Source organism: Typopeltis vanoorti, chromosome 2, assembly GCF_054136105.1.
Source record: "Typopeltis vanoorti isolate ZY-2024b chromosome 2, IOZ_Tvanoo_1.0, whole genome shotgun sequence".
Lineage (NCBI taxonomy): Eukaryota > Metazoa > Arthropoda > Arachnida > Uropygi > Thelyphonidae > Typopeltis > Typopeltis vanoorti.
In genome coordinates this window covers 144,829,214-144,852,776 of record NC_143550.1, presented here as the reverse complement: position 1 = coordinate 144,852,776, position 23,563 = coordinate 144,829,214, and the positions used below count along the sequence as shown (strand labels likewise).

At 34.0% G+C, this 23,563-nt stretch overlaps 1 protein-coding gene across 1 annotated transcript in view; it reads right to left on the bottom strand.

Annotated features, from left to right (window-relative positions):
• Window positions 1–23,563, bottom strand: part of LOC150109496 (metabotropic glycine receptor-like) — a 284,141-nt gene that overhangs the window by 132,885 nt on the left and 127,693 nt on the right. The window contains exon 3 of the mRNA XM_090408590.1: window positions 450–558. Within this exon, the coding sequence (XP_090264716.1) occupies window positions 450–558 (109 nt within the window). The remainder of the gene's footprint in view (window positions 1–449; window positions 559–23,563) is intronic.

Genomic DNA, 23,563 nt, shown 5'->3' with positions numbered 1-23,563 from the left:
TCCGTAAACGATAACGCAGTTTTAGTGATAGTAAAATATGACGTTTTGTGACATTTTGTTTCGTGCGAGGTAATATTTACAGCAGTGCCACGTCACAAAGAACTGAAAGCCTTTTGTAGAAAATATTTTGAAGTTTTTGGTTAAAAACGTGGTACATAATTTAAAAATATTTAAAAATTCTTTTAATTTTTGCGATTTCAAAACAGTTTTTAAAATAGAGTTTTATGAATATTATTGTCTAAAATTATTAAATTTTAAAACTAGAAAAACTAGAAATTTTAAAGACAAAATATTTGTATTTATATGATTTTTCCTTTAAAAATGTATACTTTTATAACATGGGGAAGCTTAAATTATACGTAACTCTTTGTGATGAAGAATTATTAACAAAATAAAATAAAATAAACAAACATTTGACACCGTTTAAGGATCTTAAAATGAAAACTTACTTCGGTAGTAGCGGGATCACATTTATGAGTTCCTCCAAAACCTGAGCCATCTTCGACACACTGATTAATATCAAGGTGACGTAGATCGAAGCTGGCGGTGACTACACCTCTGTAAAAAAGATTGAGTTGCATTAAAATATATGGCTTTAAATATTATTTGTTATTTTATTTTTTAGAGCTATGCTGCACAATCAGATATAGTAAAACTTACAGAATATAACAAGCAATATAATAATGTACAAAAAACGTAAAAAAATATTTTTCGAAAATAAAAAAACGATAGCCTGACTAAATAAATAAATAACAAAATAATACAGGTAGATGCGAACATCAATATCTTATATGCAGTTGATTTCTTTTAGTTTTCAAAGATTCTTCAATTGAAAAAATGTGTTAGCTGGTCTCAGAAAGAAAATATTGGGATGTTTCTCCTCTTGTAAGACTGGCAAGGCGAATGGTTGTAATCTAAGTATAACAGATTTGTTGAGGTTGAATCGTGGATCGAAGCAACTGAGGCTATGAAGTCAGTTCATTATGTTCGTCAAATGTGTGCTCTTCTGCCTGGTTCGAGGGATAAAAAAATTCACGTTTAGAGGAAAATTCTTTTTTTTTACCTTCATATGAGACGGACTAACTCATAGTTGAAAAGCTCCTGTACAAATTGTCTGCATCCTAGACGGGATTCAAACTCGGGTATTTTAAATGAAACAATATCATCAATAACTACTGACCTACTAAGACTTTTCAGACGAGTTAGTATGGAGGGTAAAAGTAATATAGGATGTAAAGATTATTAAGGAAGAAAAAATATAAATAATCTCACAACGTAAAAAACGTTAAGGGAAAATTGAAACAGAACTAATAATGTCTTGCAATAAAATATTAATATTAAACATTGCTGGTTGGGCGAATGGTTAGCGTATCTACTTTCCAAGCAACAGGCTGCACGTTCGAATCCCCCCCACCTCCACCGTAGGAATTGGGGTTTGTGATTGTCTTGAGGTAGGGAGTGAATTTCATCAACCCGTATGAGACCACTACCAGCTTATTGAAGGGCTGAAGTGGGTTGAAAAAAATTCTATGTTTGGTCTCTAGAGCAGGGGTTCAAGATTATGTAAATATAAATAAAAATATAAAATTAATAACTATAAAAAATACATCCTTCAATGTACTGTAGGTTTATTAACCACATATAAAAAGGTACATCGACATTTTAGCCCATCCCTCTACCTTAGAGGAATAGGCTAAAATATTGGTGTTCCGTTCTAGTTATTCCTACCTGTGCACTTCCATTCGCTTAAACCATGTTGATACAGCGCTTGCAGCACATGATGGGTTATTAGGTTCAGACTCAATTAGATCCTTTCCAGAAAATTACTACAAGGTAGAAACATAGAAATGTTCATTATATCAACATACTGCTAATTTTATGTATTCTGATTTGTCGCTACTCCATACCACAGATTTTAATGGTCAGTTGTTTAGCCAAAAAGGGCTTTGCACCATATAATATAAAACGAAGCAGTTTTACAAGTGATGTTTCACTTATGCATAGTAGTGATTCCTTGAAATTGGGCACCAATCTCTATATCTACAGAGATTTGTCATAGTTGAGAAAATCCGGAAAATAATCTAAGGCAGGAACTCCCGACCCTTTTCAGTATTCACTTACATTAAATGACGTCAACTACAATATATCAACTAAAATAAATGTCCTGCATTCTTATGAACTAGCTGATGATAAATATGATAGCTTGCGTCAGCAACTTAAAGTCAGTTAACTCTACGGTCAGGTTGCGCGCATTCACGTATAATATGTATTTGTTTTTTCAATTGAATGTGATTTAACCGATATCATAGCATTATTTCACCTCTTGAAAACTCGAATTTTTCAATCCACAAGTACGTAAATCGCTCAAAGAATTCACGTAATTAACAAACAAACAAACAAAAAATTATTGGGCTACATATGGCGCAGTGTGTAGATGGTGGAATAAGTAAAGTAAACCCTTTTTTTTTTTTTTTTTGCAATATAATTTTCGGCCAGTCAAATATACGAGGTTGGTCTGAAAAGTTCTCGGCCTAACAATGAAAAAATGAATATATAATTTCAAAATTATTTTTATTTTTCAACATAATCTCCCTTAAGATTAATGCATTTACTCCAGCGATGCTCCAGCGCCATTATTCCGTCCCTGTGTTTTGCAGATCAGTAAGATCTGCAAAACACCTCTCTATTCTGGGCACAGATAGACGTCAGAGGGAGCCAAATCTGGGGAATGGGGTGGATGTTCCAACAATTCATAGCGCAGATCCTTTAATTTTCCCATCGCCAAAACACCTTTGGGGGCAGGTGCATTGTGTTGATGAAAGATGAATTTTTTCTTCTGCAAACAGGTCTTTTCTCGCGAAGTTTTTCGTCTAGTCTGGTTAAAAGATCGGATTAATATTCCGAATAATCGGAATATTATTTTGTTACGCTAAAAGTAATTTTAGCGTAACAAAATAATTTGGGACGCTAAAATGGCGTTAGCGTCCCAAAACACCTATGCCATGATTTTGTCTTCTTTGGCAATGAACAACGCTTCTGTTCACTGTTTTGACTGCTATTTGGATTTTGGTGTGCACTGGTGAATCCAAGTCTCATCCATAGTAATAAATCGACGTACGAAATCAGTTTTATTTTTGTTAAAACGCTCCAATTACTGTTCGGAGATTTTCATGCGAGTGCGTTTTTGTGCGAGTGTGGCACCCATCTTGCGCAAAGCCTTTTCATTTGCAATTCTTCATGCAAAATATATCCTACATGTTCTTTTGAAATGCCTATAGTCTCAGCAATTTCAAACTCTTTGACTCCTCGCCGGTGATCCAATACTATATCGTGCACTTGATCAATGATTTCTGATGTTGTTACACTTTTTTGGAAGTCCTTCAAGTGGATCATTTTCAAGGCTGGTACGGCCATGTTTAAACTCGGCATCCCATTTCTTAATTGTCGAAAAAGAAGAAGAGTGCCAGTAAACGTTTATGAACTTCGAATAAATTTCTTTTGGCGTTAAACATTCTTTTAGAAAGAGTTTTAAAACCGCACGATACTCAGTTTTATCTATTTCAAGGGATACAGACAACACTTTTGCTTCAGACAGCTGTATAAAATAAACTATTTGATAGAATGAATTGCAATTTCACGTGGATGTTTATGATAGATGTACCAACTTAGAAACGAAATCTTACCGATAGTGTTGCCATCTATGTTCGAGGCCGAGAACTTTTCAGACCACCCTCATATATACTGTGCATACATTCATGCATGTCTGAATGTACTGTAGTTTGCTGAATTAAATCAGTAGCTTTTTAATACCAGTAAAATATGATAAAAGAAAGGCAACGTCTCCGGAATGCGCATGTTATAAAACTTGAATAAACAGTAATTGCATATTTCTCTGGTTTATTTATTTTTAACGTACATAGCTGATTTTCTCTATGGAAAGCAAACATGCCATATTTTTAATTTTTAAATTTTCCAAGGAACAGGTACTGGGTCGCAGACAAAAACTTTTGGAAACATTGTCCTCCATGGATTCGTCCTTGGAATCCATGGCTAAATAATAATAATAATAATAAAGGTTCGTATACTTTTTAAACACGGTATAAAAAATTGACTGTGGCTCTCTTATGCTTAAACCCATTAATTCCAGGACGTCAAATCTTTGGTATTCAAGAAATGCTACAGAAACTGTGCAAGGAATAATGAAATGTTAATAACAAAATGACTAATAAAGTAAGATAATATTAAAAAGAGAAACAAATGTGGAGGAAATGAAAATATATGCTTATTCGTTATTTCCAAATTATCTACCTAATCTGGAAATAAACGAATGCATATAAGATCTATGACATGCAGACTAAGAACAAACCACTGTAATTATGACAACAAGTGTTTTGGTTAGTTGTCCAAAGAAACTATCATTAAACTTTAAACTTAATTATTGAAAAACACATTTTTTAACTTCCTCCAGTGGGATACGTTAGAGATTCAAGATCTACATCTCTTAAAATGAAATGACGCGTATTTAAATATTTCTGCTGTTTTTCTAGGTGCTTTCCCAAACATTACTGAATTCATTTCATTTGTTCCTAGTCCACTGCGATAAAAGAATTAATCATGGAAAAAATAAATATAAAAACACCTAACTGAAATATTGCACTAAAAATAATCACTGGTAGAGCTATTATTCAGTTTATGTGCCCTCAAAACTGTATTAAATTTTGGTTAAGTAAATATGAGCGAATTTCAAGTAATAATACGTTGTTCGCCAGAGATTAAAAGAGCTTAAACAGCGTTGCGCAAGAATGCCAACGCCATGTACAATTTAATGGTAGGCAGAACACGTCACTAATGTTCATATTTAGCAAGCGGCTGAAAATTTCTGGCTTGCAGAATGGACACTTAAGTTTGAATTATTTACATCATTGAACATTTTCTTTTCAAGCCTCGGAAAAATACAGAATACGCATTCAACGTGTTTTTATTTGGGAGTGCGTTTATTGAATATTCAAATGGCGTAATGAACTGAATGAATCTTCGTTAAAACTCTCAAAAGAAGTAAAATGAACTCGATTTAATATCTTGAAGTAAAATATCGTCATGTCTGGTAAGATTTCGGATGATATAATCAATGCATATTTCTCTTAGGATAACGTTGTTTTATCTATGTTCAGCTGGTTTCGAATCCATAACTGTCACCCGAGGATGTCTTTTAACTGCAGAACACGCTAGTTAAGCAGAGAAAGCAGACTCCAGGGGAGAACATAAAATCATCTGCATCTGGGCTCGTACACTGCTGTATCATAATATAACAAGCATATTAAAAGACAATAACCCTTTAATACGCCCAAAACTATTTTTACAAAGAGTATAATGGCTTCATAGAAATCGATAGTGTGTGTGTGTGTGTGTGTGTGTGTGTGTGCGTGCGTGCGTGCGTGCGTGTGTGTGTGTGTGTGTGTGTGTGTGTGTGTGTGTGTGTGTGTGCGTGCGTGCGTGCGTGCGTGCGTGCGTGCGTGCGTGCGTGCGTGCGTGCGTGCGTGTGTGTGTGCGTGCGTGCGTGCGTGCGTGCGTGCGTGCGTGCGTGCGTGCGTGTGTGTGTGTGTGTGTGTGTGTGTGTGTGTGTGTGTGTGTGTGTGTGTGTGTGTGTGTGTCCATAGTCCTATTAATTGTGCAAATAATAATTTAAACACAGTCTATTTAACTACCGCAGGTAGGTAGAGCAACAAACATGTCTTCGTAGTTGTAATGAGAAATGAGAACAAACTAAGTGTGCCTACAACTATGCATTACATTTCAGCCGTGTACGAAATGCAGAAGCGTTGTCACTCGAGACACTTCGTATATAAACTTCCACCAACTTCACTTTAATATGTAAAGTTGAATATGTATATTCCACTTGACATATTCAATTATCTTGGAAAATGCCACAGAAATGAATGTAACTAAAAGATGCAAAGGCTCAAATCGTAAATGCTAACATTGCCAGAAATTAAATAAAAGACGACATTTATAGATTTATCTTTGTATAATAATAATAATAATAATAATAATAATAATAATAATAATAATAAGTACAGAGAGAAAACTAGTTTTACTCTAGTACTTATCTTGCTTATCTATAAATTAATACTCCCAAAATATAAATTAACTGAATAGTAAATTTCTTTCAATATATGAGAATTAAAGCAGTTTCGTGCACAAATTTTAGCTATAAATTATAGTGTTTACGCTAATAATATATTATATACATTATTATTATTATTTTAGACAGAGTCTCCGTAGCTCAGTCGGTATATACACTTTGATCGGAAAGAACTGGGTTCGATTTCCGTCAGTGAGGAACCTGGTCTCTTTCGACAAAAGGTCAGTTAGCTGGTCTCATACGGAGGTAAGGTTTTTTTCACCCAGAAACTCGGGTTTTTCGTCCCCCAGAACAGATACGGTTCCGTGAACACACAAGGATTACACTCAGGAATACTTAAGACCCACTCATAGGCCTGATTCGTCAGCTATGCGGTTCCCGATGGTGACATACCTTCTGTAACAGGGGGGGGGGGGGGGCTCACGGTTATTTATCGTTATACGAAATAAATAAATTACTTTAGGCAATATATTTCAAGCGTACGCCGAACACCTATGGCAAAGCAGAAAGCAGTAAGAAGCTACTCCATACCTAATACGCTAAATGCACTTCCAGTGAAATAATTAACGATCTTCACTTACACAGACCTTAAGGCATACCTTGTGGAATACCCTCTTTATACAGAATTTATAAATAAAAAAAGAACACCCTAGAATTACATCATGCAATACGATTAAGTGGTAAATATTGTTAGCTAAATACTCGTACTACGGTATCTTTAAGTGCCCCAGCGAGTGTGCACACACTGCGAGAGAGAGAGAGAGTGAGTAATTCTGTTTCTAATAGATGTACATAATTAATCTATTTAATGAATCGATTCTAGTAGCAATAAATAGTCTAGTATTTAATCGATAGCACTCACTCATTCGCTAAAATTTCTAAATAAATAACTAAAAAAACACTTTTTGTCGAAAGCTATTATTATTGTTTTTTTTCCTACAATCTTCCACTAGAAAACTAGTCTCTCTCTCTCTTTCTCTCTCTCTCTAGCAACTCTTGCAGCATTACTTCACACCTGCTCATAAATTATGACCTGATAGAAGCCTAGTCTCTCGCCAGCTTAATGTTCAAAATGTAAGTGTTTGTTTAGTAATTACGCGAAGCCCAAAAGTAATAGCAGAACAAAAAGGAAGACACTTTACTGCCATATAGACTAAGCCCAGTTTATTACATTAGGCTTTTTGATAAATAAAATTGTTATTAACTAACATTTTCTTATTAGTATTCAGAGTATTTCTCTAAGATTATCTAGTTGTTCATAGCTGAGCTATATGAATTTTTAAATATAATATAATATTCCCATCGAGAAAATTAAAACTAAAATGTATTTTGTGTGGAGGTATCATCAACTACAAAAATTTATTCTTAATTTTGAACCTTTTAAAGATAAAAATAATCAGAATTGCCTTTTAACTCGTCATTATTCTGAAAATTAATAAAGGAAATACTAATTAAACTGTAATTTATAGTTTAATTCTTAGTTTGGCACATTTAAAATAGCAGAGGAATCTGAAACTTTTTTGGCGTTTGTATTGTCTGTTGTGCTGATAGCATTGGCCATTTCTAAAATTTCAAGCGAAATCTCCAGATAAAATTTTTAAAATTATTTTTAAAATAATTTCCTGTTTTCATTTTTAAGTGCAATGAAAATGAATTTCGTAACATCTTCAAGTAATTTCTTAGCATCTTTGATTGCATTGTTTTCTTGGTATGACTTCTTGGCCTATTCTGCTATGCTAATTAGAAATATTGGTGCATGTTTGACGTCTTTTGAAAAGAAAAGATTTAATTGAATCCGGAAAGCAAAAGCAATTAATAGCGGGCTAACAATGCACAGTCACTAGTCAGCCATGACCATCAACATTAGTTTTCAATATTCCTCTTCTCTGCATTCTTTTGAGGAGGCCTTCGTATTTACAGGATAAATTCTAGCATGAATTATCGTCTTAATTTGCTTTTGACGTAACGAAGACATTCCTTGGTCTTCACAAAAATGCCACACGGGAAAGCAGAGGACAAAAAAGAGTAATTATTCAAACAGACAAAGTTAGTTATCTTCTAACATGATATCAACTGACCGTACATTCAAATATAATGAGTTTTATATCTTTAATTTAAAGTTATTTTAATTTTACAATATTTAGTACCGCCTTGTAGTGGTCCTTTGCTATTAACATAACGAAACGAAACATTTATCACGTAAAGTTTACAACTGGCTATATTTTTATTAAAATTCCATTCAGGAAAGATTGGCAAGTCTATAGCATAAAAGGGTATCGTGAGGAAGTTCGGAGTTTGATAATCCGGAATATCTATTAAAATGCGCCAAAGAGATGTTGATAATCATACTGTAACGGAAGTTTTCAAATAGTCAACTGGTTAGGAGCAGGATACCACAGAGTTCAGTGTATATTTCTTGTAGTTTAATAGATTCATAAATGATTTTAATCAAATACTAAGAGTAACATTCTTTCTTTGCTGATGACATGAAGCTGGATAGAGTGTCAATCAACTGTCTCAACGCCCCTTATTTACAGTATGATCTTAAAGGATTAGAAAAGTGGAAATTGAATTTGGGGTGAAAAATTGAACGTGAGCCAACACAAGTAGATGTGATTAGTAAGTCGTTAATATTTCATGGATATATGTTGAATAGACAGATATCAGAAAGTTTCAATGAATATAAGAATTTGGATATTTTGGTTTATAGGAAATTTAAGAAATTTAAATTCAGAAATCATATTGGTAAGACAACTAGTAAAGGTCATTATATTTCTTACGAGGTTAGTTAAAAGGAGCTCCCCTTCTACGAAAAAGGAAGTGTTATCATTATACAAGCCATTAGTCAGGTCATTATTACATTATGGATACCAACTTTGCTCACCAAGGTTTTTTTAAGTAAGTACACGGACTGTATCATTATGAGAATCGATTAGTCGGTTGCAATATATGCAATTTATCAATACGAGATAAATTTCTCAGATTATATATGATACATAACAGAAATTTGCTGCAAACCTGTCTCTTTTTTAGAGGGAAATAATTAAAAGATAGTGAAGAAGAGAGTTATAACAAATATACGACATTCTTAATCTTATAGTTGAATATAAGGAGAAAAGTTTTCAACGAGGTTACAGAAGAGATAGATTTAGGTAAATTTTACACTGGGGAAAGGTTACTTTATGTGTAATGATTATCAAATTTCGTACGTACATATTAGTATTGTTGGTATGTATTTTTGTAAAAACATGAATATAAAATATTTCTGTTCTTTAAAAAATAAAAAATCATGCATAGGTTGGCTTGTATACATAATCCAACCTATTCATGATATGGTCACCAACTACACACTAGCGTGGATGGGACTCCATTAGACCGCGGAAGGTGTCCTGAGATATTCTGGACAAAGTAGATAGAATAACGTCTCGGAAATCTGCGTTCCACATGATCGCATAAATGTGTTTAATGTCCAACATAACCAAATCAGTAGAATTACGAGACCAGAAGAGCACACAGAGTGCTTGGATGTGTCCTTCGAACCATGCTTGCATAATGCGAGCCTTGTGATACTGAACGTTGTCATACGAGAAGAGAGTCCAAATCCATCGGACCACATTGTCACCATGTAGGGCAATATTTGTAATAAAGTGTAACCATACCTATTAGTCTAAAACCCAAAATTCGACTTAGGTTAGCGAATAAATAAGAGGTTGTCAAAGCCGTATTTTTCATCTCAAAATAGGCGAAAAAGTAGAGAGGCATGAAAAAAAAAATAGAAAACCTAAATAAGTAATAAAAAGATTTCAGTGGATACCTAGTACAATGAATTCTTGAGAAAGATGTACATTTATGCTTAAACTTCAGATAGGCTGTACCTCTCAAACATATCCTCGGATACGAGTTCACGGTATCCGGAGAGTTCATCGAAAGGGCAATTAATCGAATGAACAATTCATCGAACGACAATTCGTCTAAAATGCAATTCGTAGAAAAAACAATTCAACCGAAAATTTTAACTTTTCGAAAATGTTATGATAAAAGTGATCCATTTAGAACAAATACTAAACTGTGCGGAATGAGAAAGCAATGCTACTTTAATAGGGAATAATTATAGAACAATATGGTTCCTTATTGTCTTTCTTGTCCGATAACTGTTTCATGTCTTTTCATGGGATTGATTTGCCTATTTCAGGGAGGAAAAGCCCAGCCTACGTAGGTTCCATTATTATTGTTGTTACTAGTAATAATATGCGACTTGAATACAACAATTATTATGGGGTAAATTTTATTCATCCCATAATAATTGTATTTGAATTATTATGGGATGAATAAAAGTTTCAAATAGCGAATCTGATTCAGATTCGCTATTTGAAACTTTTACAAGAAAATGTCGAACCGTTCCAGTTTTGAGTTCAGCTATATTCGGGGCAACAAAGAAATAACGTGTCCAAATTAGTTATTACAATAACTTATGTATAATAATGACTTAGGGGAATTAGTAGAAATTGTCGGTACAAGAAGCTGTCTGCACGGTTAAGTTTTTGTTCTAAATGGATCACTTTTATCATAACATTTTGGGGGAAAAAAAGTTTCGAAATGACATTAGCAATTCCGCTTCGGCTTGATCAATTTAATGAAAGTTTAGTTATAATTTTCGGTGAATTGTTTTTTTCGATGAATTGCATTTTCGACGAACTGTCGTTCAATGAATTGCCTATTCGATGAATTGTCTTTCGATGAACTGTTTTTTCGATGAATTTTCATGGAACCCAAGTTCACAGTAATCGTCGACACGAAATTGCAAGCATCCGAGAGCCTGTTCAAAAATCTGGACCATAAACGCTAAACTAATATTAAATTCTAACATCACTCATTCGGACTGAAGACCATTAAACAGTCTAATAACAATCATAATATCCACATCGAAATCATGAAAGCACGCGATTATATTGCAAAATGTCTGTAATGACGTTACCACCTACTTAAACCACCGACAAATATTCTTTCATAAAAAACAAAAAACAAGATCCAGATTGCACTTCGGCACGCACGGCAAGAAAAGAAATTTGACAAGTTTAGAACCAATTGCAGCACGCACCCAAAATTACCCTCACTATTCGGAATAACAAAAATTTAAGAAATTCACCAAACCAAAAGCCTTAGAGTGTTCTACACAGAATCTACAATGGGTTCTCTCTCTCTCTCTCTCTCTCTCTCTCTCTCTCTCTCTCTCTCTAAGTTTCTTTTTCACATTTATGAAATTTCTCTCCCCTTATCAGTTTCAATTTATAATTAACCTCGAGGCTACTATACCAAGACCTCCACTGTAAAACAAATAACCTTCCTGAATCCCGAAAATAGAATAAGTCTACTAAGATTCTACCTGCATCGATCTCTTTGCATCCTATACATCAATTTCCAATGGGACCTTCTGTACAAAATTAGCGCGATTAGTACAAACGAGACGCGGATAATCAGGTGACACGACATCCCGCCAAAGCCATCAAAGCTCTACAAATTCCAACTTATTGATTCAGGTCACTTCTTGTTCTGCAACATACCTGAAACTCCGGACTACATCTGCATTACTTTGTAAACAGGGTGATTTTCAGATATGCACTGAACATTGCCTCTGCCCACAAAGATCAGAAGAGACACAGGAAATGCAACTACTTCTTCATCGCTTCAGAAGAAATTCGTTATGCATAATTTCCGCCTAAAACACACAAGAGCAAATGATATGATCAACCATCAATTTCTCAGTCTAAAGAAAACCTCATGTGAAGCTTAAGCATAAACTACACAGCCGACTATACCCTAAATATTACTACCATAGAGAACAACGAAGTGTAACTTGTTTCAGTGAAAATGGAATTCAACTAGCACTCCCTTCAAACATCAAATAAGACTTTATGAACATGACCATTCTCATGTAGCTATCCATTCAAACCATCACTACGAGAAGCATAAACGATACTGATAACTCTCTGTGTAAACCGGGAAAATATATCCTGCTTAAAGAAAAAAATAAATAAATAAAATAATAATTTTAAAATATGCATGCTTGATAAATGTCATCATTTCCAGAAATTCGTTTTAAACATTTTTTGTTGCATATAATCAAAACTTATATTTTAACAGCAAGTTGAAATCGTGCACTCCTTGGTCTTCTATCTCGGTGAAGGCAAAGTTTGCTCAACCAAAGTTTTTAATGTCTAACTTACTCAGACGTGAAAGGAATGTTTTTTTTTCTTTGTTAAGTAAGAGAGTTCTTTTACCCTCGACGATCGTTATAAGTCGTACGTACTCAACAATCCTTTTGCTTCTCTTTTCTCTACCTTAATTTTTAATGCTCTTCCGATCTCTCTGTAAAAGCGAAAAAAAGATACATTCCCCGAGGAGGCTTTTAGAAAAGAACCACAGCCTTCGGTCAAAACTCACCTTTCGATATCCTCTTAATCTAAGATGGGGAAAACAAAGCTGGCTCAAGTGTGTGTTTTGTGTGCGTGCGTGCGCGTTTCGTTTTCTTGTTTATAAATTACAACTTAAACTTAAAAAAAAAAAACAATGCTTGCCTTGCAGAGTTATTACCTGTTTTTCTAATTGAGCAAATCTAAATTCTATGCATGCGATTTAACAATAAAGAAATGATACTGTCCTAACAAACAGCTATAAATGAAAAATGATCAATGGTCGCCGCCATTGGAGTTCGCTTCAGAAGTTATTCGTCACTTCCACTGCTTTTCAGCTTTGGAAGCAACCAAGGGAATCGTTTCGGACAGGCTGAAACTGCTCTCATGAGATAATATTTTTTTATTTCAGAAATAACAAGGAGGAAAAGATAATTATATATTTTGTAGGACTTTTCAAGTGAAGGTGGTTCAGCTAATCTCATACGGCAGTTTCGGCGCATTTCTTTCCGCAAAACTGACCAAACTCGGTTGAAGAATACTCAGTTATACTTGGTTGTCTCCTCGTAATTCCAACTGACTGCAACTAAGAATTCAAATTTTCATTCAGTATTAGTCTTATTAATATTTAATTCCTCGGCTGTTATTTTAACAATTAAATGCTTATCATAACGAGAAAACGCTTTTTTTTGGCTTTTTTATTATCGTGATGTGTTACTGCCCGTGTCAAAATTGCTTGTTGCTATTAATATTTTCTCTGCCTTCACAAAAATTACTTTTTTCCAATTTTAAAAAATCACAAAACATCTCCAGAAACATTTAAATCATTTTGGAAGCTTTCTCTATGCATTTCTACTAAGATGTTGATATTGATTCTCTGTTCGAGATGTTTTTCTTCATTCTTTCAATGAAAGTATCAAACACTACCTCAATAAAAGTGATACTACTCTCAGTAGTGTGTGGAGCAGTGCCGCTTTTATTCATGTGGCATTCCCAGCACACGAACGATTTCACAATGAGAAATTCTTAAAAGCTCTTTAACAAAATCTGTCTCGTTATCAGAAAGAACCTAGGTCTTTATAAGTTTTTTCTTAGTTTGGCGTTATGAAGCTTTAAAAAAAAGGATATTATAAAGGCATCATTATTTCATAGCTAAATATAAATTTTAAACTTAAAAAAGTTTTAAAATTGACTTGGGAGTCTACAACCTTCTATATCAGTCTTGCCTAGGTATGCCTCTGCTTAAAAGACATGAACGTGACAAGGAGCTCGAATGTTCGCCTTTTATAAGTGTTTTTGATTAAGGTTTCACTGGTCTGACAACTATTTCAGACTGTTGGTTCCTATCAAAGATTAGGCGGAAACCTTACAAGGGCAAAAACACTCTCTTCTCAAACCGTATCAATCCTATGTCAAAAACTTGTATCCTGTATAAGTGGTTGGTGCATTCAAATAATTGAATTAATAAAAATTTCTATCAGATGTATCATTATTTTATTACATAAGGAAATGTCGATTATTATTAACTGTATAGCAGTGCCCTTTCAAAGCTGGGAAAAGCAAAGACTAATAATTCTTACCCGTGTAGCTTTGTTTCCGAAATTATAAGATTTTCCTACTTATATTCTTTCTCAATACGTAGAAGGTCTCAAACAATTCGTATTTTGTTTCCCTTTTCTTATATTTAAAAAGAAATTAAAAGCATCTTTTTAAAAATACATCAATCTATTTTAATGAACTTACAAATTTCGTAATATTTGCTCTGTAAATATATAAATGATAAAATTATTATTGTTATTGTTCCATACGATAAAACGCCTTGCAATTGAATAGAATTCTGACAGAAATGTGGAGTGGTATGAAAATACAATATCACCTTAATATTACAATAACAATAACGTCCCCTAGAACATCACGGAGAATAAAACAGATGTTTATTTATATTAAAATTGATGGATCCCACAAAATTATGAATTTCCCTAGTCAAAACTTTGCCCCCACATTTTTTTTTTCATCGAATCATATTCATGACAGGTTTATCTTTTGAAATTCACATTATAACCTTTCGTTGGATAGATTAATGCTAAGAGTTAGATAATCCGGGAATTCAGCTTAAGAGACTAAACATGGCGTATTTGAAAACCATATGTAATATATGGTAAAATGATAATAAAATCACTTAAATGCTATTATCATTATGTAAATCAGCACAAGCTAAATTGCTATCTGCGGCTGGAATACTATTTGCCTTTTTCTCCAATACTAGTATTTTATGACACTAAGAAATTTTAAATTTTATGGTTAGTTTTCTTTAGCTGTGTAGCTCAGTGGATGTGGCGTTCGCACACCACGGCACTTGGCCGCACGAAGGAAGACTTGTTTCGAGTCTAGTCGGCGACTAGAGGAAATTTTTCTAAGCCTTTTTTCGACCGGTTCCCGAGTTAGTCGATCTCTGGCACGGGCAAGCAGGTTTTTTCTCCCCGAAACTCGGGTTTTTCGTCCCGTAAACTCAAGAAAATCGACCGTAGAACCCACATTATTTCATACATTAAATACGAGTGTTAGGGTTAGGGACCACGAGATGGCGGCACTTGTTGAGCCGTCACTCTTCATTGCGTGCCGCTTAATTAATGATAGCCTTGGACCAGCTATCTCTGATTGGGTACCAGTGGAGATTGAACTGCCCACTCAGTCTCCAAAAGTTAGATATAGCTAAAAAACTGCCTCACCTACTCCCTATATATACGGGAATAAAAAGGCGTTAGCTGATTTTTTTTATTTAGTTCTCTTTACTGAAAAAAAAATATATAGATGCATGCTCCTGAAGTGAAATATGTAATTAATTACTTCTCTTGTGAACCGTTCAAAAATAAACTGTAATCAGAAATATCATGTTAGCAACTGACTAGATAGCGTATCCTCTCACACCATTGAGTTGTGGATTCGAAACTCCCAATGAGCATGGATGTTTGTAAATGTTATTAGGTGACAGATGAATTTCATAGCCGGATTTGAGACCACAACGAGCTTATTGGAGGGCTGAAGTGGCTTGAAAAAGTTCCATGTTTGGTCTCTACATCAGAGCTTCTGGACTACGTGAAAACAAAATCTATAAAAATAGAAAAAAATCGGAATCATTGCCATGAAAAAACATTATATTCAAATGATTTTACACATATTTTCTTTCCAGTAAAGAAGACTAAATATAAAATTTAAAATTTCTTAGTGTCATAAAGTACTAGTATTGGAGAAAAAGGAAAATAGTATTCCAGCCGCAGATGGCAATTTAGCTTATGCCGATTTACATCATTATGATAGCCTTCACGTACATTTATATAATTACTCAAAATAATATAATAATATTATATTATTTATAATTACTCAAAAGTGCACCAATGATCTTAAACTAGATCTGTAAACGATAACAGCATACAACATATCTTTCCTATGCAGGAAAAGTGGAGTCATTTTCAAAATACATACACGTGTATTCAATAACTGAAACACCTCATCTGAATTAGTTCAGATAATTCTGTTTCATCTTAAAATTTATAAATATTCTTTTTTAGATACTTCAGGTTCTGTTGATGGAATATTAATATTTGAAAAACTGGAATAGGGTGGTTTAGGGATATATGACATCTGACTGGGTGTCTGCGTCTGCAGGAAATAGTGAACGGTTAGCAGAATAAATATTCTTAAATGCGGTGCCCTTTCTCCTTAAACCACCCTATTCCAGTTTTGAAAATATTGATATTCTATCAACAGAACCTGAAGAATCTAAGAAAGAATATTTATAAATTTTTAAGACAAAGCAGAAATTAGGAAACTCATCAATCAATAAAATATTCCGTTCACTGTATAATAATAAAAATATTATTAAAATCGAATTAAAACCTAAATAAATAATCCATAAAAATTTATGTTTTATGAATTTTATCTTCCACTGCATTTACTTTTCATATATCGGTATCAATGCAATATTTCAATTTTCTAGCGAATAGCACTCAGTCGGTATAGACGCAGCCCTTTGGTCGGAAAGACCTGGGTTTGATTCCCGTCCATGACGCGAACAACCTTTATCTGCCTATAATAAATTTAGTTTAATCCTTTATCCAAGTGTGAGCAAGAAAGGTTTGCGCCTGAAAATATCTTCAGGACTGAATATGGTGTTGTACTACCTTACTGGGGGTAAGGTAGTACAACACTGGGAAACTCGTAGCAAAGGTGGAGCAAGTTACCATCACTCCTATCTCAGTATTTTCAGGGGCAAACTTTGTTTGCTTTTGTAAAGGATTAAATTAAATTTATTATAGTCTAACCAAGTGAAAAAGAAACTTTCAACATCTTTCTCTAAATACAGAGTAATTTAATAAAAAAGGTGGCACACTTTTTGGTAACTCCTATAGGTAAGGATTACCTCGTTATTGCTTCTGCCTGGTATCTCCACCTATGGGCCTGGCTCCCACTGAAGAGACCTCAATAAAGGTCGAAACTAGTCTGGGTAGTGGCCCTTCCCTTAATGCATAACATTATCCATATCCGCAAGGAGATGTGTTTTGCATTATGGGAGATACTGGGATAGGAGTGATGTTAGCTTGGTCCACCTTTGCTACGAGTTTCCCGGTGTTGTACTACCTTACCCCCCAGTAAGGTAGTACAACCCATATTCAGTCCTGAAGATATTTTCAGGCGCAAAATTTGTTTGCTCACACTTGGATAAAGGATTAAACTAAATTTATTATAGTCTAACCAAGTGAAAAATAAACTTTCAAAATCTTTATCTCCCTAGTAATCAGTTGCAACCCTCTCAAAGAGAGAAAGAGAGAGAGAGAGAGAGAGAGAGAGAGAGAGAGAGAGAGAGAGGAGGCCACAGGATTAGGATGGAACACTCGGCGAGTTTTCCCCGGGATGAATTGTCCGTGAATCAGTGTGTTCTTGTCAAATTATGATAAAAGACCGACATTAGATCAAGAGATTTAGATTGCGCAGCTTTGCAAGAAACATATTCATCTAAATGAGCATCCTTGGTGATTTCTAAAGGTTAACTCTATGGGTCATATTTGCATAAACGGAATGTTTACATGCAATGTTGCATATCGAAAGAGATAACAAAAAAAGGGCGAAAATGGCGTCTGGTTGTCACGTGATTTTTTCTTTGTAGTTAACAACAAAAAAGCTTAAAGTTTACCAAAAATAAAAAATAAAATAAAAATCTGTATAAAAACTTTGAGCGAATTAAAGGGTAAGGAAGTCGAATGGCTTTGGAATTCCTTTTCATTCTGCCCAGGAAAAGTATTTTTTCTCTTTACTAACGCATTTCCTAAGCCACTAGTGTATATTTCAAAAGTGTCTGTTTCTAAGTTATATGTGTGATAAGTACTTCTTATTGCGAAAGAAGTTCGAAACTTTCTAATGAAAGAACTTCGGGGAATTGCTAGAGATCATTAACTTAACAATGTGCCACATCCCCGAAGAAAAACTCCCATCTCTTCGAGGTTACTGCGGAACGATGATGATACCGAAAGAGAAAAAAAAAGGAAAAAAAAACAGTGGAAAACAATCCGTGAGAACCGCATAAACAAGTGGTAATTTAACGAAGCCGCCGGAGATTACGAAATAATTATGAGCGTGCCGAGTACTGATGGTAACGGAACTATAAAGCCGTCCAAGCACTCGTCTTGAAAAACGATCACTATCGACATAATGTACGAAAGGAAAATCGAGGAAAATTATCTCAACTAACAAGGTACACGAAAGAAACATATCATGTAAGATGACTGGGGTACCAGTTCGAACCTTTCGCTTCTAATGGCTTCGCTCTTTCAATGGCTCCCTATTTGTTTCGCTATTTTTTTATTTCCTCTAATAAAGCAAATAGTTACGAACATTCATATTAGTGGGGAAGAAATTCGATCAAAACTCCCATTTTAATTGTGTGCGCACCTTGAAACGTAATACTTTTCTTTATTTTAAAAAATAATAAATAAGTCAAAGAGCCTTAGTAGCTCAGTTAAAGACGAATCCCTTGGGTTGGAAAGATCTCGATTAGAATTCCCCTCTAGGACGTGAAGAATCTTTATCGGGCTTTTCAACTGATGTGAGTTAACTGGTCTCATACGGAAGGGAAAGGGTTTTTCTTTCAGGAAACAGTTTTCATCCAACAAAAAGGAAAACCAGCCAGAATAATGCACACAGTTTCTAAAAAGACAAATTACTTGGCCATGACAGGTGACTGAACCTAACACGGCCAAATAACTAGGGCATGCAACACCTGAAAAAAAAAATCAATAAATCTAAATCATACTTTGAAATAGTCAAATGCAGCCAGATCCTTCCCTGGGCCAAAGCAACTGAGAGCTAGCTTTGCTCTTGATGATTCCATTTCATGCTAGCGGTAGGGGTACCACTAGTGACCAGATCAAGATCAAGATAAGATAAGGAATCGTGACGTGACTGATTGTTCATTTGATGACGTCATTGTGTGACGTCATGTGATTGGAATGTTTGGAATTTCCCTGGGGAAGATGTGTCAGTGACGTCAGGTCTTGTGTTTTGGTTCGCATATGGAATTGTGGGTGATGGTTCGAGATAAGGAATCGTGATGTGATTGGTTGATAAGATCATGAGGGTTATTGTGTATGTGACGTCATGTGTTGGAACGTTTGGAATTTTTCTCGGGAACATGTGTCAGTGACGTCACGTTGTTTGTTTGGTTTGTATATGAAATTATGGGTGATGGTCAGAGATAAGGATTCGTGTCGTGATTGGTGGGACGCTATGAACCAAATAGGGTAGGGTGAATGGGGGAAGCGATGCCAGTGTAATGGATGAGTGTTGTTATGATAAGTAAATGGTTTGCTTATGGCCTTGTGGGCGATGGTAGTGATAAGATAGAGTATGTTTGGAATTTCGCTGGGGGCCCCCTTCTGTCAGGGACATTTTATGGTGTGTTTGGTTCGCGTAGAGCATTGTGAGTGATTTTAGAGATAAGGAATAGTGACGTTATGTTTTTGGAAATTTCGGGGGAACATATGTCTCTGTGACATGTGTTGCTTTGGTTTGCGTATGGACTTGTGGATGATGTTTTGAGATAAGATATCTTGGAATTTCGCAGGGTGACAAACATCCATCATTGTCATAAAGTTTTGTTTTTGGATGTCTCTAGATGGCAGTACTAATTTTTCAATATAGTTTGGGGTATTTCTTTCCTGTTAAAGGCTATGGGGATTCTTAGAATAGACTAGAGTAGAATTGGTGACAGTGTTTCAAGTTTTTCAGAATAATTTAATAATGTGCTGGTGTCCCCTCAAACACACCCTTTTTTTCTCATATACATAACTCATCCGAATATTTTGATTTGTCAACATTTAAGATCTTAAACTTCATTACTTTTCTAATTAATGTCATCTTTTTTAAAAAATGTTTGGCTATTGGTATTTTTTACTTTACAGTCAAGAGAAAAACTAAATGGCATTTAAAGAATAAATTAAAATAGACAGTCAGTTAAATGGATTACATCACCTTTTGTATATAGTCTAGAATTTCTAATGATAATTTAAATTAATTACAGTCTTTCCAGAATGGCACTTCTAAATGCGAATATTCCAAAAAAGATATTCCAAAATAGTTGAATTTTATATCCACAATGCAACACACACTCACACATGATTTCAAAGAACAATATTTCTGTAAATAAGAAGAAAATCTAGTTGACTACATCCATTAGATTTCCATCAGTTTGGTTCTGTTCCTTAATTCCTTTGCACGGTTCTCATGCTATGTTTTTCCCAAGTTATCTGTCCCCAATGACATCACAGTGTTGAGCCTACTAGCCACTTCCAGTTTTTGGAATTCTGGTACATCGTAATTTTTTTTCTCTATTTCACTTTAAACATTGGTTAACTACATTTTTCTAGCCAGAATAACTGAGCAATAAATAAATAAATAACTGTGTGTGAATTTTTTTATTTCTGCTTATATTTTCATTAGTATTTCTTGATGATTAGTCATTAATTTCCGGTCGTAGATTTCGGTCCTCTTTCAGTTCCCATGGTGACCAAGTGATTTTAGCATTCACGTGAGTTGAAGTATGGTTTTTAATGTCTTTTCCTGACTACGATCCAACAGTGACTGACAAATTCGCACACGTGTGACATCCTCTGATTAGGTTTGGAATTCTCCATTAGCGTTTTCTTTTTGCCACCACAAATAAATAGTTATTTCTTATTATTTCAAATGAATATTACCTCTGTAATATAGTTTGTTAATTTCTATTACACTACAACACACAAACGTTTTCTTTTTTTAAACCAATACATATAATTCTATTCAATAAATAAATTGTGTGAATTTCTTCTCTGTGGATTTTTCAAATGTGTTATCTTAAACTGTGTCCTTTTGCTTGCAAGAGTTGATAAGTTTCTTGAAATATTTGAGGACTTGCATGAACAAATAAGACTTTTAATTCACTGAGTGGATTTTCAAAAAAAAAAAAAAGAAAGAAAGAAAGAAAGAAAAGTCTCTAAAGAAAGAAAAGGTTCTTCCTATGCTTGTGGAATTGCCATCATGTCGTTTTTGACAATGTGATTATCATCTGAAAGTTTTTTCATTTGTGATTGTTGGGAATTTATTACTGTAGTAAAATTAAGGGTCACATTGTTATTTTTTTGAAACCAATATATACATTTTTGAGCTTTATTAAAAGCACAGACACATTCGCTATGTTTCCAAAAGCATTTAAAAGTACACCTTATGTTTTGACGTTTTGGGCATCCAATTTCATTTAAATCAAGAACAGGCCTCCTATTAACCTCGTTAATGTTTTTGATTTTTCCCTTCCTTTGGCGAGCAATATTGGATATTTGCATGTTGATTCTATCATCCAATTTCTTAGTCTGTCCAGAGATATTGAACGAATTTCACACTTCAGCTGATGGTTATATTTTATTAACCAAGAATTCTGTTTTTTAACTCTTTCGGGTAATTCATTCCAACTACAAGGGGATTTTGTCAATGCATATATTAAACTAATTCCATCAGAAATATAAATTTCTTTAGGAAATAAATTTGAAGTCTTATTCAAAAGAAATTTACAATCAATTATACCAATGATAACTGAAAATTCGTATTTTTCACCTGCTGTCGATTTTTCATATTCGTTTTCCTTCAGTCTTCTTACATTACTTCATATGGCACCACAAATAAATAGTTTATTATTATTTCACTGATTATTAGCTCTGATCTTATATTTTATGTTAACTTTCTGTTACCTAAAGAATTTTGTGGCTCACCCATTATTTTTACATTACCGGACACAAAACACCACAACACAATACAGCAGCTGCAGTGGATGAACGATTACCTTAAGTCCAAAGTCACTCAAATTAATTGTTTTTACTTATAGTACTGTTTACCTTACCCAACCTTATCCTGACTGTTCCTTCAAAATGAACCTTTCACGCAGATGACTCAACAAAATGTTTTCACATGCTACTGGATATACTGTTCATGTGTTTTCATCTTACTTTGTGTGGGATAAGGTAAAATTTATATTTGTGTTACCTGAGAGTACAAACCTTTTTTCTATACCAAACTTTAAGAGTTTAAGTCACGTTTTTGGGTTAAATTATCTGCTGTCTTTCTGTAAAACCACCAATTCTAACAGTTCGGATTTTCGATTATGTAAATCAAACAATGTCAATAGGTAGCATTGGACAATTTCTAAAATAATCAATTACATGGATATCAGTTTTCACCACTTTTTTCCTGGCATTAATTTCATAGTAGTGATTTTTTACAATAATTAAACAGAACTGCATTAAGGTATAAAGGTTATGGATTTAAATATCAAATTCTAATCAGAATAACTGAGTAAAAAATTCACCACAGTGAATTTTTTACTCAGTATTCTAATCAGTTATTCTAATTAGAATACTCAGTTTTTTACTCAGAACAAAAGCACACATCGTTGTTCATTTAAGTTTACAAATGCATATTTTATTTTGCTGAAATACTATTTACAAGTATATTCACAGAGAAAAATTCGAAAAAATGTAATTACCTAAAAATATTTCACAATATTTAATTTATACTCTTAACATTTTCCAAAGAGTTCAATAAAGAAAATTTTCGTTACTCACTGTTTCTTGGTTACATTACATCAAAATAGCTGGTCACGAAAAAGAATTTTTAGATAAGATACCATAGTTAGTACTGCTCCATACATTTCATATTGCGTCAGTCTGGAAATGACACCATGCCTCATTAAGCTTTCTGTGTATTATTTTGTCACCAGATATATGCAAGCAGTTTTTGTAAAATGTTTGTAAACATCCCAAAATAAATAATCTTTATCAATTTGAATAAAATCTTGAAGGTTTAATTTTACCATTGATGAATTTAGATGATTAGCAATAATTTTTCCCATGATACAAATTGCTGGTAATTCAGTTTCCAAAAATAGTAAATGATTACCAATGTCATACCTTTTTCGGTGAAAATCTCTCAGCTTCTTCATAACTAATAGAGAAAATTTTACATTCACCAGCTCCTGTATCATCGAACATTAATTCCCCATCTTGCCATTTCAGAATATAAGTCACCGAGATCCATTTCATAGTCAACTCTTCTTTGAAAGTAGCCGAGGATATCAGACCACTTCCTGCGCAACTTTTCCCAAGTGGTCCTGGATAAATACATCATAATGTATGTGTCTTCTAAAATAATAATCAGGTTCCATCCTTTAAGAGCTATGAGTTTTGTCTCATGCTATTTTCCTGAAGAAAGAAAATTTCAAAAACTTTTGTGGTTCACTCATTATTTTACTTTACTGGACACAAAACATCACAACACAATATGATAGCTGCACTGGATGAACGAATTGCAGTAACTGAAAAGGCACTCAACTCATTTGTTTTTCCTTATAGTATTATTTACCTGACCCTTACCCTGACCATTCCTTCAAAAATGAAACTTTTGTGCAGATGACTCACAGACATGTTTTCACATG